A 14,900-nucleotide genomic window follows, 5' to 3' on the forward strand; every position below is an offset into this window, starting at 1 on the left:
AAAAAAAAGCAACCCAACAAAGTTATTATTATATTGTTATTATGTTATTGTTGTTATGTGTTATAGTAGTTATTATAATGTGTTATAGTAGTTATTATAATGTGTTATATGGTATGTGCTATTGGTTGATTGCTATATTTTTACAGAGTTATATAAGATTATTGGTTTTATATTTAAATTTCCCATTCATGCAAGGGTCCATCTATTGGTGCTATTAAAGAATTAATAATTGTATTGTGTAAAAAGTAGTAAATCCCCCCTAGAGGAGATTAATGAGAAGCAATTTCCCGATGCCCATCAAATCGATTTTCGGAATTACTTTGTACGGCTGTTTTCTCATACCAGAAAATGAAGAAGAACAGGGAAGGGGAGTCGAAACGGGAAAGTCATTACATAAGGGGTCTGTCTAGAGGGCAAAGACGCAGAGAGAGAGAGAGAGACACGGAGAGAGAGACACGGAGAGAGAGAGAGACAAATAAACTATTTTTTGGTAAAAGGGTAGCCGTATATCGATACCAAGCAAGTTAGACAAGAGGCAGTATGTTATATATAGGGGATTTGATTATCTTGTTTTTTCTACGTATGTTTCTTAGATAGTTTTGGGATGGGACAAAAAAAAAAAAAAAGGGGAAATGATGTACAGGTGTTTTGTTGATGATGAGAATTTAAAATAGCTAAAAGGGGATGTGAGAGAGAGAGAGAGAGAGAATGAAAAAGGTACGCAACAGTTCTCCCCGCGGGATAAAGCTACCCCCTATCGAAATCTCTCGAAGTTCCCAAAAGAAAGAAAAAAAAACGTATACGGCACTGTTTAAATAGTAAGGACAAACTGGAATTGACTATAATGAAGATCTATTTCCGATTTTTTCAATCTTTCTTTCTTTTTGCTAGGGATAAAACTAGGAGCATACAGGAACACTGCGCTAAAAACAAAAACAGAATGTAGAAGCGAGATACAGAGACAAGTGTGTGTGTGTGTGTGTGTGTGGGGGGGGGGGGGAATAGAAGACGCAGTAAAAACGCACTGTGTGGGTTGCGTACGACCCGCAACACATCTTGCTGTCACAAGCTACAGCATTGACAATGAGCAAACACCACTATGTCTCTCTCCCTATATAAAACTGAACTGCAAAAGGAACAACGAAAAAAAAATAATAACTTCCTATCACGTGTAGGTAGTAACACACGGCTTAGATCGTGGTTAAATACGTTACATATTACTATTCCTAATTAGGAAATGTAATTAAAGTAACCCATCAAGAAATTTTTTTTTTTTTTTGGCTTATCCATTCGATGATATTAGACTAGTGATATTTAAAGTTACTTGCTATTTCTTTTCTATCAAAGAAAACAAGTCTTTGGGATAAAAAAAAAAAGAAGGATAAGAGAAATGTCATTTGATAGACCAGAAATATATAGTGCGCCTGTTCTTCAAGGCGAGTCGCCAAATGATGATGACAATACTGAAATTATCAAGGCTTTCAAAAGGTTTATACTAGAGTTCAGAATTGATACGCAGTTTCTGTACAGAGACCAGCTCAGAAACTCTCTCCTGGTGAAGAATTACTCTCTATCCGTGGATATGGAGCATTTGATCGGTTACAACGAAGACCTTTACAAAAGGCTATCCGACGAGCCCTCAGACGTTATCCCATTATTTGAAATTGCAATTACTCAGGTGGCCCACCGTATCATGGTCCTGAATAAGAATTCCTCAGGGGATGGCGATGATGACCTAGATGACGCAACCAATGATATGAATATAGATGACGTCGATGCAGATCTCGATGAAATACCGGTCTTCCAACTGATACTGAATTCTAGAGCAAACCAGTCGTCGTTGAGACAATTGGACTCAGAACATGTCTCTAAGATCGTCAGACTTTCAGGTATCATTATTAGTGCCTCTGTGCTGACTTCCAGAGCCACACATCTATCGTTGATGTGTAGAAACTGTAGACATACAATGTCATTGAAGATTAACAATTTCAATTCTATTACCGGCAACTCAGTGACACTGCCACACTCTTGTCAATCTTCTCAAAACAACGGCTCCTCCTCATACATAAACGATACTGGTGCAGACTCTGGTCCTGGTGGCTCTGCAAGCAAAAATTGTGGTCCCGATCCTTATATCATTATTCATGAGTCTTCTAAATTCATTGACCAGCAGTTCTTAAAGTTACAAGAAATTCCTGAGCTTGTGCCTGTTGGTGAAATGCCTAGAAACATCACTATGTCTTGTGATAGATATTTGACTAACAGAGTAATACCAGGTACCAGAGTAACTATTGTGGGTATCTACTCCATTTATAACTCTAAGAAAAGATCTGGCGGTCCTGCAGGTCAATCGGGGTCTGGTGTGGCTATCAGAACTCCTTACATCAAGATTTTAGGTATCCAAACAGATGTAGAGGCATCTTCTTTGTGGAACTCCATGACAATGTTCTCAGAAGAAGAAGAAGAAGAGTTTTTGCAATTAAGTAGGAGACCGGATATTTACGAGCTATTGAAAAATTCTATTGCACCATCAATTTTCGGTAACGAGGATATTAAGAAAGCCATAGTGTGCTTACTGATGGGTGGTTCCAAGAAATTACTTCCCGATGGTATGAGACTTAGAGGTGACATAAATGTACTGCTGCTTGGTGACCCCGGTACTGCTAAATCACAACTTCTGAAATTTGTAGAGAAAGTTTCCCCGATCGCAGTTTATACATCTGGTAAGGGTTCTTCGGCAGCTGGTTTGACTGCAAGTGTGCAAAGAGATCCTATGACCAGGGAGTTTTTCTTAGAAGGTGGTGCTATGGTTTTGGCAGATGGTGGTGTAGTATGTATTGATGAGTTTGACAAGATGAGAGACGAAGATAGAGTTGCAATTCACGAAGCCATGGAACAACAAACTATTTCCATTGCTAAAGCAGGTATCACAACAGTGTTAAACTCTAGAACTAGTGTGCTTGCTGCAGCTAACCCAATATACGGTCGTTACGATGAACTGAAATCTCCTGGTGAGAATATCGATTTCCAAACAACCATTCTCTCCCGTTTCGACATGATTTTCATTGTGAAGGACGAACATAATGAAGAACGTGATATTTCTATTGCCAACCATGTTATGAATATTCATACAGGACATACTGACGCACAGTTAGAGGCTAATGGCTCAGAGCTAAGCATGGAAAAGATGAAAAGATATATTACTTACTGCAGACTGAAATGTGCTCCAAGATTGACTCCGGAGGCAGCTGAAAAGCTATCATCTCAGTTCGTTACTATAAGAAATGATCTATTAATTAATGAATTAGAAGCAACAGAAAAATCTTCTATTCCTATTACAATTCGTCAATTAGAAGCTATTATTAGAATTACTGAGTCTCTGGCTAAGATGGAGTTGAGTCCGGTTGCGGAAGAAAGGCATGTGGATGAAGCTATTAGATTGTTCCAGGCGTCTACTATGGATGCCGCGGCACAAGATCCAATTGGTGGTGGGGGACAAACCAATTCACTTTCTGAAATCCGTCGTGTAGAACAGGAATTAAAGAGAAGACTACCAATCGGATGGTCCACTTCGTACCAAACGTTGAAAAGAGAATTCGTTGACTCCAAAAAGGTTTCTCAGAGTTCTTTGGACAAGGCTTTGTATGCTCTAGAGAAGCACGAGACCATACAGTTGAGATACCAGGGTCAAAATATCTACAGAAGTGGAATTTAGATCAATGTTATTTTGCATAACGTCTAAAAAAAAAAAAAAAAAAATTGGAGCATAGGTATAGAGCTTCAGGAGCATTCTATAACTGAATTAATTTTTTATGACAAATAAATAAAAAACACTGTAACTAGTAAATTGCTATTCTATAAATATAATTTGTAATATTAATAAAAAATAAAAGAAGCATTATTCTTACCTTTATCTTATGGGAATAGTTTAATTACTTAAAGAAAGTTTGGAGATCCGGGTAACAAATTTGATAATTTTTCGATAACTTTAAGATTAAAACCTGCATAAGACATCACCTAATTCTTATATAACTATATATAATAGAACGTGTTTTGATTCAAGACTTAGAGAAATGAAGTGAAATAAAACCAAAGTTTAGGACAAAAATATGTCGTATGTACTAATATTTTAATTGAGAAATCGAGAATCTCGAGACTAATGATTAACAGTTTCATGGATGTCATTGACATGTCATTGAATCTAACAAGAATAAAGCACGAATACTAACAATAAAATTATAGTAGAAAGAGGTCATTGAGTACTCAGTGATACCTACTTGTATGAGAACAGAGAAGAACTAACTAATAGACCAAAATCAGAACTCTCAAAGGACGAACTTGAACAACTTGAAGAATTCGAATTCAAACATGGCCCCATGTCTTTAATAAATGATGCAATGATAACAAGAAATCCGGTTATAATATCCCTGCGAAATAATCATAAATTGATAGCTAGAGTGAAGGCTTATGATAGGCATTGTAATATGGTTCTGGAGAATGTTAAGGAGCTTTGGACAGAAAAGAAGGGCAAACAAACCGTAAATAGAGAAAGATTTATCAGTAAACTTTTCCTAAGAGGTGATTCCGTGATTGTGGTTCTTAAGGCTCCTCTACAATGAAAAACGCATAACTATGCATTATACGCACCGGATAGAAGCAGAATTGTAATATTACTAATCTATAATGTAGCATCATTAGCTCATTTCTCATTCTATTTTCTGCAGCTATATGTATCTTCGAGCGTTCACTGTATACTAGTACATAAAATATATCGAATTTATTAGAGTAATTTATCTATAAGCGGATAAATAATGTATAAAAAATGCTAAAATTGTTTATATTATTAGAAACGTTTTAAAGGATCAGCTTTGGCACTCCTCTTTTTGTTACCTTTTGAATTTTTTCCATGTTTACCTCTCTTGCCAACCTTACCAGGTTTATGGAACGGAATAAAAGTCACCTTCTTCTGTCCATTTCTTACTGCCTCAGGTAGAAGATATTCTGGGATTCTTTTCAGATGATTTTGAATTCTTGCAGGATGCAACTCCTTATCATGCCTTAGAGAACGCAACTCTGCGGGATTTTCTTCAAAATGTCTCTTTAATTTTTCACTTGCGAGTAATTCCTCCTTCAATTCTTTGATTCTAGCTTCTCTGACAGCAACTTGTGTAACAGCACGGAAACCATCTTCCATTCTATATCTAAAACCTTCAACCTGCTTAACATCAAATGAATAAGGTTGAATCTCCAAGCCTAATTTACTCTGTTGTTTTATTATTCTTGAAAGAATTTTTTCATCTTTCTTTGCAGTCTGAAGCATTGATGGCTTATGTTTACCATATTCTTTCAAAGGTACCACAAAAGAAATTGCAGTACCTGTCTTACCTGCACGTGCGGTTCTACCAACTCTATGGACATAAGCCTTTGCAGTGGTAGGAAGGTCAAAATTTAGAACGCATGCAACATTTCTGAAATCAACACCACGAGATACACCATATTCTTTATCTTTCTTAACAACATTTCTTTTCTTTGGTTTATCCTCATTAGAATGTTTCTCGGTTTCAGAAGATTTATCAGCCTCCTCGTGATTAATCTCTTCTTCATCTTTAGTTTCATCTTCCTCCTTAATATAATCAGTATCATCAGTAGCAATTAATAATTGATAGACGTTCTTATTGAATTGCTCGACAATATGTTGCCTTGAATTCACAGGCAATTCGCTGTTTAGAATACAGGATTTGATACCAAATTGTTCTAGAACCAGTTTTAATCTGTAACCTCTGTCAATGTTGTTAACGAATATCAGAGTCTTACCTTTAATTAATCCTAATTTAAATATAACATAGCACAATAGGAATTTATCAAATTCTCCTACACGGACATAGTATTGTACCAGTTTATTTTGGTCTTTGTTTATTTCTTCTTCATTGAATTTGATAATAGCTGGTGATCTACAATATTTCTGTTTCAGGTTTTGTATGTCATCGTTCAGTGTAGCACTCATTAAAAATGTTTGAAGATTTTTCTTCAATGGTAGATACTCTGCAATTTTCTCTAAGTCCTCTTCGTATCCAAAAGTTAAGACAAGATCAACTTCATCGATAACTAAAAATTTCAAATTATCTAAAGTAACAGAATCGATATTCGTTTCTAATACATTCAACAACTTACTTGGAGTAGCAACAATAATTTCAGGACTTTCAGATAAAAGGGTGTTAAGAACTGAATGTGACATATCAGCAGCAAGGTTTAAAATCTTAATGTCCTTAGAACAAAAGAGAATTAGTTTTTCCAAAACACCAGTAACTTGCTGAGCCAATTCCCTAGTTGGAACTAAAACTATACCAAGGGTACCCGTCTGATTGAGTTCACCATTATTCAAGGTCTTCTTATATTCTAATATGGTTTGGATAACAGGAATTAAGTATGCTAATGTCTTACCAGAACCAGTAGCTGCCTTGGCGATGATATCCCTCTTCTCTTGTAAAGCTAGTGGGATAGCATGAGTTTGAATTAAGGTTGGGTGAACAAACCCAGAGCTCTTTATAGCTTGCAGTAGTCTTGAATCTAGTTTGAAAGATTCAAAATTGGTTGAATCATCAATGTATGCCTCGGATGCAATAGTACTCATCTTCAAATAGTAGCTGAGTGATATATGCGTTGATTACTTAACAGCTATCTTTATATATATTTCAGATAATAATATGTAACGTTATTCTAATTATATGGTCAATCGATCACGGAATGTATTATGCTCATCACTACCCAGGCATCACTGTTAGTAATTTTTTTGCGATGAGATGAGCTAGATTAAAAAAAAAAAAAAAAAATTAGAAAAATAAATTTTTATTTTTCGTACACAGTTATAATCATATACAGGGCTCCCAAAGAATTTCTAATATCGTAAAACCTAAAATTAAGCAGAACTAATATATAAATAATATATACCTGGTTTATGATAAATCTTTATCATCCATTATCCTATTCATTTGTCTTCTTTATATATATATATTTATATTTAAACGAGGATTTTCATCCAAATTGAAGGCAGTTAGTCTATAAACAATCTAAATGCTGTATTAAATAATGCTATTTTAGATATATATTTAGTGATATATATCCAGGATATCGTAGAGGTATGTATTCAACATAATGAGGCTACTAAATCCATACCAATTTTTAATAGGCTTTCAACTCTACCTTTTAAGGGATTCGAGTTACAATCGATCACCTTCATTTCAGAGAAATTAATTGATGCGGTATTTTTCCCAATTGTTACCAAGCCTTTTATACTTTCGTCATTTTCGGAAATAGCTTTTTCACTATCATCTTTTTCCATCAATAATGTAAACGCATCTCCAAATTGCTCTTTAAAAAGTTTTGCAATCTGCTTAATTTTCCATACTTCAGATTCTTGCTCCTTTTCTATAACGTTATCATGGGAATGACTGCAGTTATGACTGCTTTTCTTAACACTAACTGGCGCAGAATCTACACTCATGAGAATAGCAACTATTGAATCTGCAACCGTATCACTAATTAGACCCTGTGTCCATTCCAGAGTTGCCTTACTGCTTTGTACTGTAAGCTTAATTGCGCCCATTATTTGAAGAACGAGTTTACCAAGGTCCTTTTCATTTGGTTTCATATCTCTAGAATTTGATACATTATCTTCATCAATTAAAATAGCAACATCGCCAAACATTTGACAGATATGCCAGTAAATCAATTCTTTCTTACAGTCAACCTGTATGGTTTGTCTTTCTCTAATTACCGTAGTAGATAGTTCAGGGTGATGTTCACGCAAGTCCGAAAGAGAAACTAAATTGAGATCGAAGTTTTTCTCATCAGAAACTAAAATGCTTGATACAATCACACCATCACCATCCATATCCTTTTGAACATCTTTCATTTTGCCTGCTGTATCATCAGCTTCTTCTTTAAATTCATTTTCAGATTTTAGGGCTAATTCCTCTTCTTTAGTGATTTCATCGACAATATTACCTACCGCTTTGGCTATTTTAATACCCTTACATTCTATTTCAAGATCAACGCAATTTTTCGGGTTATAAACACGAACTTCGTCTTCTGTACCTTTTAAATTTGTGAAATTGGATAACAAGGCAGATTTTAATCTACCCATTGGGTTGGGTTCACCGTGTACCAAAATAATGTTAGAAGCATTAATATGTTCAATGAACTCTAAATTTTCTTGGAAGTCTACGTGCGCTGCAAACGATATTTCCTCTACCCGGCACCTTCTTGGTATCATGATTTCAGAGTTGTTTACAGAAGGAATCGTATCTGGTTCTAGCATCAAGAATTTGGCCATTGTTCCCTCGACTGAATAACCAGTAATCAAAACCAGATTTTTGTCATCAGGGCACCATCTTTCTAATAGATCTCTAGATAAACCACTCTGAAGCATACCAGGAGACGCTAACATGACACTAGGGCCAAAATCTTGGAATTCATCAAGATTTTTAATATATGCAATATTTTTAAAAATGAAAGGATTTGTTTGGGAATCCCTGAATTTCTTTCTGATATTATCATTCATCATATTGACATATGTTTGAAAAACTGAGAGACATTTTCTTGCAAGGTTAGAGGCATAATATATAGGAATTTGGTTGGACCCCAGTTCGTCTTTGTGGAGTGACCAGTATTCATCAAGAATTAGCATTAGCTCCTGTGCTCTACCAAGAGCAAATACTGGCATTAAAACTCTACCACCTTTATTTACTGTAGAGTGAATTAATTGGGTTAGCTTCTTCTCCCTGTTAAGTCGTGGTTCATGGGTTGCTGTACCGAATGTAGATTCCACAATTAAAATATCAGATGGCATAGGCGGTACTTCTGCAGAGTTTAAATGTCTATCTATTTCCCTAGAGTAGTCTCCAGTAAAGAGAATCCTTAACCCAGCAATCTCTAATTGAAACATGGCTGCACCTAATACATGACCGGCATGGAATGCAGTAAATTTGATACCATTCACATCTACCATGGAATGGTAATCAATTGTTTCGATTTTATCAAATGATTCAATAAGATCTTCATTAGAATATAAGTTGTCCTCATCGGCTAGAGCATTTTGGGTGCCTATACTGGTTACTCTCACGAAATCTCTTAGTAACCACCTATAAATAGCCTTTGTGGGGTGAGTCATAAAAACCCTACCTTTAAAATTGGTTTTCTGCATCACATATGGAAGAGAGGCAGCGTGATCTAAATGAAAATGGGATATCAGTAAAACATCAATTGTAGACAGGTCGAAATCATCATAGAATGGCAAAGAAGCGATGCCTTGGTACGCTGGATGAACACCAGCATCTAACATCACCGTTTTACCCTTATATTGTATGATATGACATGACCTACCAACCTCACTACCACCACCAAGGGCAAAGAATCTGAACTGATTGGTTTTATCCTTTGCATCCATTTCTTATATCCCAAAACAAATATAAATTATCTGAACTTTGCTCTAGAAGGTTTACTGAAGCAATTATTATTCTTATTCCTGTCGTCTAAATAATGTCAACTCAAGGTATGCAATGGAAGTGTAACTTAATAAAAAAGGTTAAAAATTTTGTAATTTCTATTTTTTTGGTAGAAGTAAAAGCTAAATCTAAAAACCAATGTATATCAAAATAACATAAAATGTTTGGTTAATTAAATTACAATGTGATCGAAATCAATTCTTGTATATACTGATTTTACTATACCTGTTTGTGATGTCATCGACTACTTTAGTTGAATAAATTCAGCTCTCATCTCGCAGTAAAAAAATATGTATATGAACTCCATTACGAACGTCTATACGAAGACAGTCACGTTACACTGAGAATCATATTAGTGGTCTGTCTAATGGGATATTATGAATATATTACGTTCTATTAAACACTATTGATATGATGAATATAATTTTTCGATCGTAGAGGTTAATACATGATTGGTTATGAATTACAAGAATATATCATTTAGGTTGTAGATTGATTTTTATCAGGGAACAATTTTCGGATCTCTTCCAGATCTTGCTCTTCCTGTTTCAGTCTTTCCATTTTAGCCAATTCATGTTTTATTCTACTCTTCTTGGATTTACTCTTTTTCTGTTGTCTCTTCCACTCTTGCAGTGCTCGTTCTCTTTCTGTTAATACCATTTCATCACCATCGGATCCCATCTCTTTTTTAATTCTCCATCGTTCCAACTCAAGGGCTAATTTTTCCCTAGCGATCTTTCTATTCTGATCTCTAGACCTGGTAGCTTGACAAGTAACTACAATACTACTGGGGATATGTTTCAACTGTACTTTGGAATTACATTTGTTAATCTTCTGACCACCGGGACCGGTACCACCGTGTAGAAATTTCTCCTCTATATCAACTTCCCAGGATGGATGAAACTTAGCCCTTGGAGGAAATTTCGTTTTCTTTATCAGTGTAATACAACATGAACTTAGACGCCTTGTATGCAAAATGTTCTGTAAACCATTGTAATGTAGCATTTATAATTATACTGCTTTTGTCTTTTCAAATTTTGATAACCTGGTACTTAACCAAACACCACTGCTAACATCAATATGACTATTTACAGTTATTATCGAAAGTCAATATCAATTATGTGCCTCATCTATATATACCACTTTCTTTTCTCTTTGATGGTACCCTTTGTTCCAATTTTTTTCTTATTGAAATTTCATATTTTGGTGGTATAATTTTTAAGGTTTTGACGTAGGTGGCTAACATAATTTAAGAAATTCTTCTCTTCTTGAATTTACCTTTTGAGTTAAAGGTTAATATTCAGAACAGAATATTATAGCAATTATTCATCAAACTCGTTTCATTGTTTTATAGTAATGGTAAGTCCGGCAATGAGATCTTTAATCGGTAGACCTTTTGCAAGGCTAAGGACATGGAGATACCTTCCAACACGTTTTTCTTCCACAGCTTCATTAAATTTGAATAGTTCATCAGCTGCAAAACTGGAATCAAAGCTGGAGTCGAAAGGTTCTAAAACTGAAGATGATGATACGCCACTGGACTTTATATATAAGTTGCCTGAGCAATTGATCTCTCAGGGCAATGGATTAACCCCGACTACAGCTTCAAGACAAATCAATACTCTAGATTACTATAAGAAATTGAAGTATGAGGGTGGTTTTAATAAAAATCAAACTAATGCAGTCATAGATATGCTTCTCGAACTTATTAATGACGAATTTTACAATACCTATAACACCAAGTTTCTTAGAGACATGGAACTTAATAAGCAATCACATTTATTCAACTCGGCTGAGACAGAACTGAAGTATGCCATTCAAAATTCTAGAGAAACTCAATTAAATTCTAAGCATATTGAGTTAATGCTGTTACAAAGAGACTTGGCTTCCCTACATGACGAAATCAGTGGAATGATTATTAATTCTATTAATAAGGACTCTAAGATGGACTTCAATAATCACAAATTAGAGAACACTTTGATGTTGAAGGAAGTGAACTTGGCATTAAGCGACTGTAAAAATAAAATTATAACCAATTTAATAGGCCAATTAAGGTCTGATGTAGAAAATTTGAGATGGCAAACTACAAGAAGTGGTCTTGTTGCTATTTTATTATTAGTTTTGATGGTTATGGGGACAGTCAGCCTAACTAAGGGTAAAACTAGTGATGAAAGACCTAACAAGGAAGAAGAGATAATGCCCGAAGAATATATAGAGTGAGTTATAATATATTTCAATTTATATAGTGATTACTTTATATTTCATAAATATCATAATATATTCGTGTAAGACACAACTGGTTGAACAGCAAATACGAATTCCACAATACATATGTATCTCATTAGGTCGATTAAAGTTAAGAATATTATCATTAAAGATTACTGTAGTTACAGTATAGTTATCCAAGATAAGGGGAGCAAAATACAAATCTCACAACTTATGTTTTCTTTGCTTCGAACCTATCTGTCTGAATCTTTTTTGAGGTTCTCCCTTCACCCAATACTTTACGCCATCATTTACTTCTAAAGAATTAATTCTCTCAATACGATCTTCCCATTCCAGTTTCATCAATTTTTTGATACCCAGACAGCTAGGGAGATGCAGCCCATTTATCTTCTGCTTGAGTTCATTCAACACCTGCTTATTAAACTCCTCAGTGTCAGTTAGAGAATAATTCTTATTGATGATTCCAGCCCTTGACATCTGGGTGTAGTCAACAGGCCTAGCAAATAAAAGAGACTCATACGAGTCACGTGACCCTACTAGCCTGGGTAAAGTGCTTGCTACTCCACCCTCGGTGACTAAACCCAAGTTAGCGAAAGGGAAGAGCATGTATACTTGATCATTCATCGCGTATACAAGATCACATAGACAGCAGATAGCTGCTGAAAAACCGATCACAGGTCCGTTCAAGCAACAAACTAATATTTTGGGGTGGTTATTGAAGGCGTTGGTAACGTTCACATTTCTAGATGCAAAATGAGCCAGCCACTTCTGCAATTCATCATGGTGTTTACTAACATCATCCTGCTGCTTCTTCCCACCTCTAGAATTCTCCATTTGCTCTGCAATTGCGATACTCTTAAAATCTGCACCGCTCGAGAAAAACCTTCCAGTACTTTGTAACACCGTGAAATAAATATCATTATCCTTTTCTGCTAGCTCTAGCAATTCACCCATATAAACATAGTCATCACCACTCATAGAATTCAAAGTAGAAGGCGAGTTGAATTTGATTATAAAGAACGGACCATCCTTATGGTATGTAATCTTTTCATTATATTTCATCATATCTTACTCTTGTTAAATATGGTCTGTTAAATATCTTCTTATGCCTCTTCTATGCAGGTATTACTGGTCTACTTATCCAAAGCCTGTTAAAAGCATTGATCTCTTTAGAGAAAGGGATCCTTTTAGTTTACTATATATAAGGGAAATAACTCCGATGTTACCCTTAGAGAAGTTTATACATATAACTTTTTTTCCCCACTTTTAAAGAAAAAATAGTATAAAAAAACGCATTGAAAATTAAATAATATAACTAACCCCAATTCAGCTATGTTTTTTTTTGGAGTTGAACAATTTTTTCTTACTCAAATATTGACCCAAAAGTTAATTCTTGAACCTTGACTTGCTAGTATTTGTAAAAAGCAATATATATATATATATATATCAACATAATCAATTGTCTATTGGTGTCATTGTCAATTATTATCAAAATTGAAGATGCTACCCTCTTATCCGCCGCAAACAAATTTGACCCACTTATTAAACATAATATATATAGTCATCCTACCTCAATTATTATAGTATTGACATACGAATTACTCAACGTGATATACTCTAACGCCCGTTTGTCGGTGTATCCAAATAAATGCCGGGTATATCCGGGTAAAAATCGGATATCTTGAAATAATCACCGAATGGATGGAGCAGGCATTAGGGTGCTTCGGGATTCCAAAAATAATCGCCGGCTACTGAAATATGGAAAATTTTTTTTTTTATTTTCAGTAAATTCACTCAGAAAACTTCGTGGGGGTTTGGGTGCTAAAAGTGAACAAAGAAAAATCAAGTTGGTATTGTCAATGTAGCACCTATGGTGATATTAAAACAAGTAAGCGATGAGCTATTACAAAGTACCAGTCCAACCGCGTGAATAATTAAAAAAAGACCACATCTATTAATTGACAGAAGGATATACTTTATATATATATCCTAAAGATATACAGTTTACCAGTTTTTCTTGTGGTGTCTTCTTTTTTTTTTTAAGGACCTCTAATTTTAATTTGTATTTACTAGATGAGTGATACTGATATCAAGCTTGATAAGTACCGTGAAGTATTACATAGTTCTAAGCTGTTCACTGAACTAAAAGAATGTTTGGATAAGTTCCGCATTGTGAAGATTAGATGTTTAGCATTGGGTTCGTTTTCTGAGGAGTTCCCAGCCAAATACCAATTATCATTGTTACTTGAGATTTTAGATTGTATAGGTACTAATGTCAAAGTTTCCATATATGACCCCGCCTTCAATGATAAGGATGAGAAATATATTGCACATAAGCATTGGCAAATAGTCGAAACGGAAGAACATGTTGATTCTACAGATGGGGTAACGTTATTTTACATGCCACATGCCCCATTGGACTTAACAGAGGAGGTCATTAAGCGTGAGAAACCACAATTAATTCTTGGTAACGAGTTATCGCAACACACTGATCGTTATACAGAACGGCAATTATATGAGAAATATCCCGTGTTAAGTAAACTGGTTTACAACTCGAAACACTATAACCGTGTATCAATTAGCGAAGACGACAAGGACGGCTTTGTTAAGCAAGAATCCAGGAAATCAAGACGTAGAAAAAACAAATGGTGTCTCAATGGATCGAGTATTGATTATTCCTCGGTGGAATCTTATTTTAACGATGGTGTGAACCTAATCACAAACTTTAGATCCGCGGATATTGATGCAATTAAAGAAGGTCAAGAACAATGGAACCATTCTTTCTCAGACCTTGCATTGTTTGAAATAAAATAGTTGCTATTTTTTTTCTTCCTTTTTTTTTTCTGTAATTATTTTTGCTGCACTACCTCCATCCGTCATTTTTAAAATACCACCCCCCCAGTGTTGAAATGAAGCATGATAGAGGAGTTGATCTAATTTTATGACATTACGCTAAACAGTAAAAAAAAAAGCTAGTTTTTTCTTCATGGATGGAGTTTACCGAGTTTTACTTTGTATTGGTACCATTGACTGTTAGAAACACGTCCGAAGGAAGATTTAGTCCAATTCTAATTTCTCGGTCTCAAAATTTCATATCAATTAGTTTTTCATTTGCTTTTTTTTTGTGCTCTTCTTTTACTTCTTCTAGGAAAGTAAAAAACTCAACAACTA

The 14,900-nt window shown here is 35.0% G+C and overlaps 8 protein-coding genes across 8 annotated transcripts; 4 read left to right on the forward strand and 4 right to left on the reverse strand.

Moving 5' to 3' along the window:
- Positions 1-1,390: 1,390 nt before the first annotated feature.
- MCM5 (MCM DNA helicase complex subunit MCM5) lies at positions 1,391-3,715 on the forward strand (the record flags this gene model as incomplete). The annotated part of the gene is made up of 1 exon (XM_071053422.1): positions 1,391-3,715. One exon carries the CDS (start codon positions 1,391-1,393, stop codon positions 3,713-3,715), a length of 2,325 nt encoding a protein of 774 aa, XP_070910830.1.
- A 394-nt stretch (positions 3,716-4,109) lies between these two features.
- Positions 4,110-4,619, forward strand: SMD2 (mRNA splicing protein SMD2; the record flags this gene model as incomplete). Its single annotated transcript, XM_071053423.1, has 2 exons — positions 4,110-4,114; positions 4,292-4,619. The coding sequence occupies 2 exons, from the start codon at positions 4,110-4,112 to the stop codon at positions 4,617-4,619; spliced, it is 333 nt and encodes a 110-aa protein (XP_070910831.1).
- A 224-nt stretch (positions 4,620-4,843) lies between these two features.
- DBP9 (ATP-dependent DNA/RNA helicase) lies at positions 4,844-6,631 on the reverse strand (the record flags this gene model as incomplete). Its single annotated transcript, XM_071053424.1, has 1 exon — positions 4,844-6,631. The coding sequence occupies one exon, from the start codon at positions 6,629-6,631 to the stop codon at positions 4,844-4,846; it is 1,788 nt and encodes a 595-aa protein (XP_070910832.1).
- Positions 6,632-7,144: 513 nt separating this feature from the next.
- YSH1 (cleavage polyadenylation factor subunit YSH1) lies at positions 7,145-9,445 on the reverse strand (the record flags this gene model as incomplete). The annotated part of the gene is made up of 1 exon (XM_071053425.1): positions 7,145-9,445. The coding sequence occupies one exon, from the start codon at positions 9,443-9,445 to the stop codon at positions 7,145-7,147; it is 2,301 nt and encodes a 766-aa protein (XP_070910833.1).
- A 538-nt stretch (positions 9,446-9,983) lies between these two features.
- Positions 9,984-10,508, reverse strand: RSO55 (Rso55p; the record flags this gene model as incomplete). The annotated part of the gene is made up of 1 exon (XM_071053426.1): positions 9,984-10,508. The coding sequence occupies one exon, from the start codon at positions 10,506-10,508 to the stop codon at positions 9,984-9,986; it is 525 nt and encodes a 174-aa protein (XP_070910834.1).
- A 351-nt stretch (positions 10,509-10,859) lies between these two features.
- PUT7 (Put7p) lies at positions 10,860-11,723 on the forward strand (the record flags this gene model as incomplete). Its single annotated transcript, XM_071053427.1, has 1 exon — positions 10,860-11,723. One exon carries the CDS (start codon positions 10,860-10,862, stop codon positions 11,721-11,723), a length of 864 nt encoding a protein of 287 aa, XP_070910835.1.
- Positions 11,724-11,933: 210 nt separating this feature from the next.
- On the reverse strand, positions 11,934-12,794 carry ECI1 (dodecenoyl-CoA isomerase; the record flags this gene model as incomplete). The annotated part of the gene is made up of 1 exon (XM_071053428.1): positions 11,934-12,794. The coding sequence occupies one exon, from the start codon at positions 12,792-12,794 to the stop codon at positions 11,934-11,936; it is 861 nt and encodes a 286-aa protein (XP_070910836.1).
- A 1,008-nt stretch (positions 12,795-13,802) lies between these two features.
- BER1 (Ber1p) lies at positions 13,803-14,543 on the forward strand (the record flags this gene model as incomplete). The annotated part of the gene is made up of 1 exon (XM_071053429.1): positions 13,803-14,543. The coding sequence occupies one exon, from the start codon at positions 13,803-13,805 to the stop codon at positions 14,541-14,543; it is 741 nt and encodes a 246-aa protein (XP_070910837.1).
- Between the last annotated feature and the right edge of the window lie 357 nt (positions 14,544-14,900).

Source organism: Nakaseomyces bracarensis (assembly GCF_045282275.1).
Source record: "Nakaseomyces bracarensis strain CBM3 chromosome Unknown Scaff11_0, whole genome shotgun sequence".
Classification (NCBI taxonomy): domain Eukaryota; kingdom Fungi; phylum Ascomycota; class Saccharomycetes; order Saccharomycetales; family Saccharomycetaceae; genus Nakaseomyces; species Nakaseomyces bracarensis.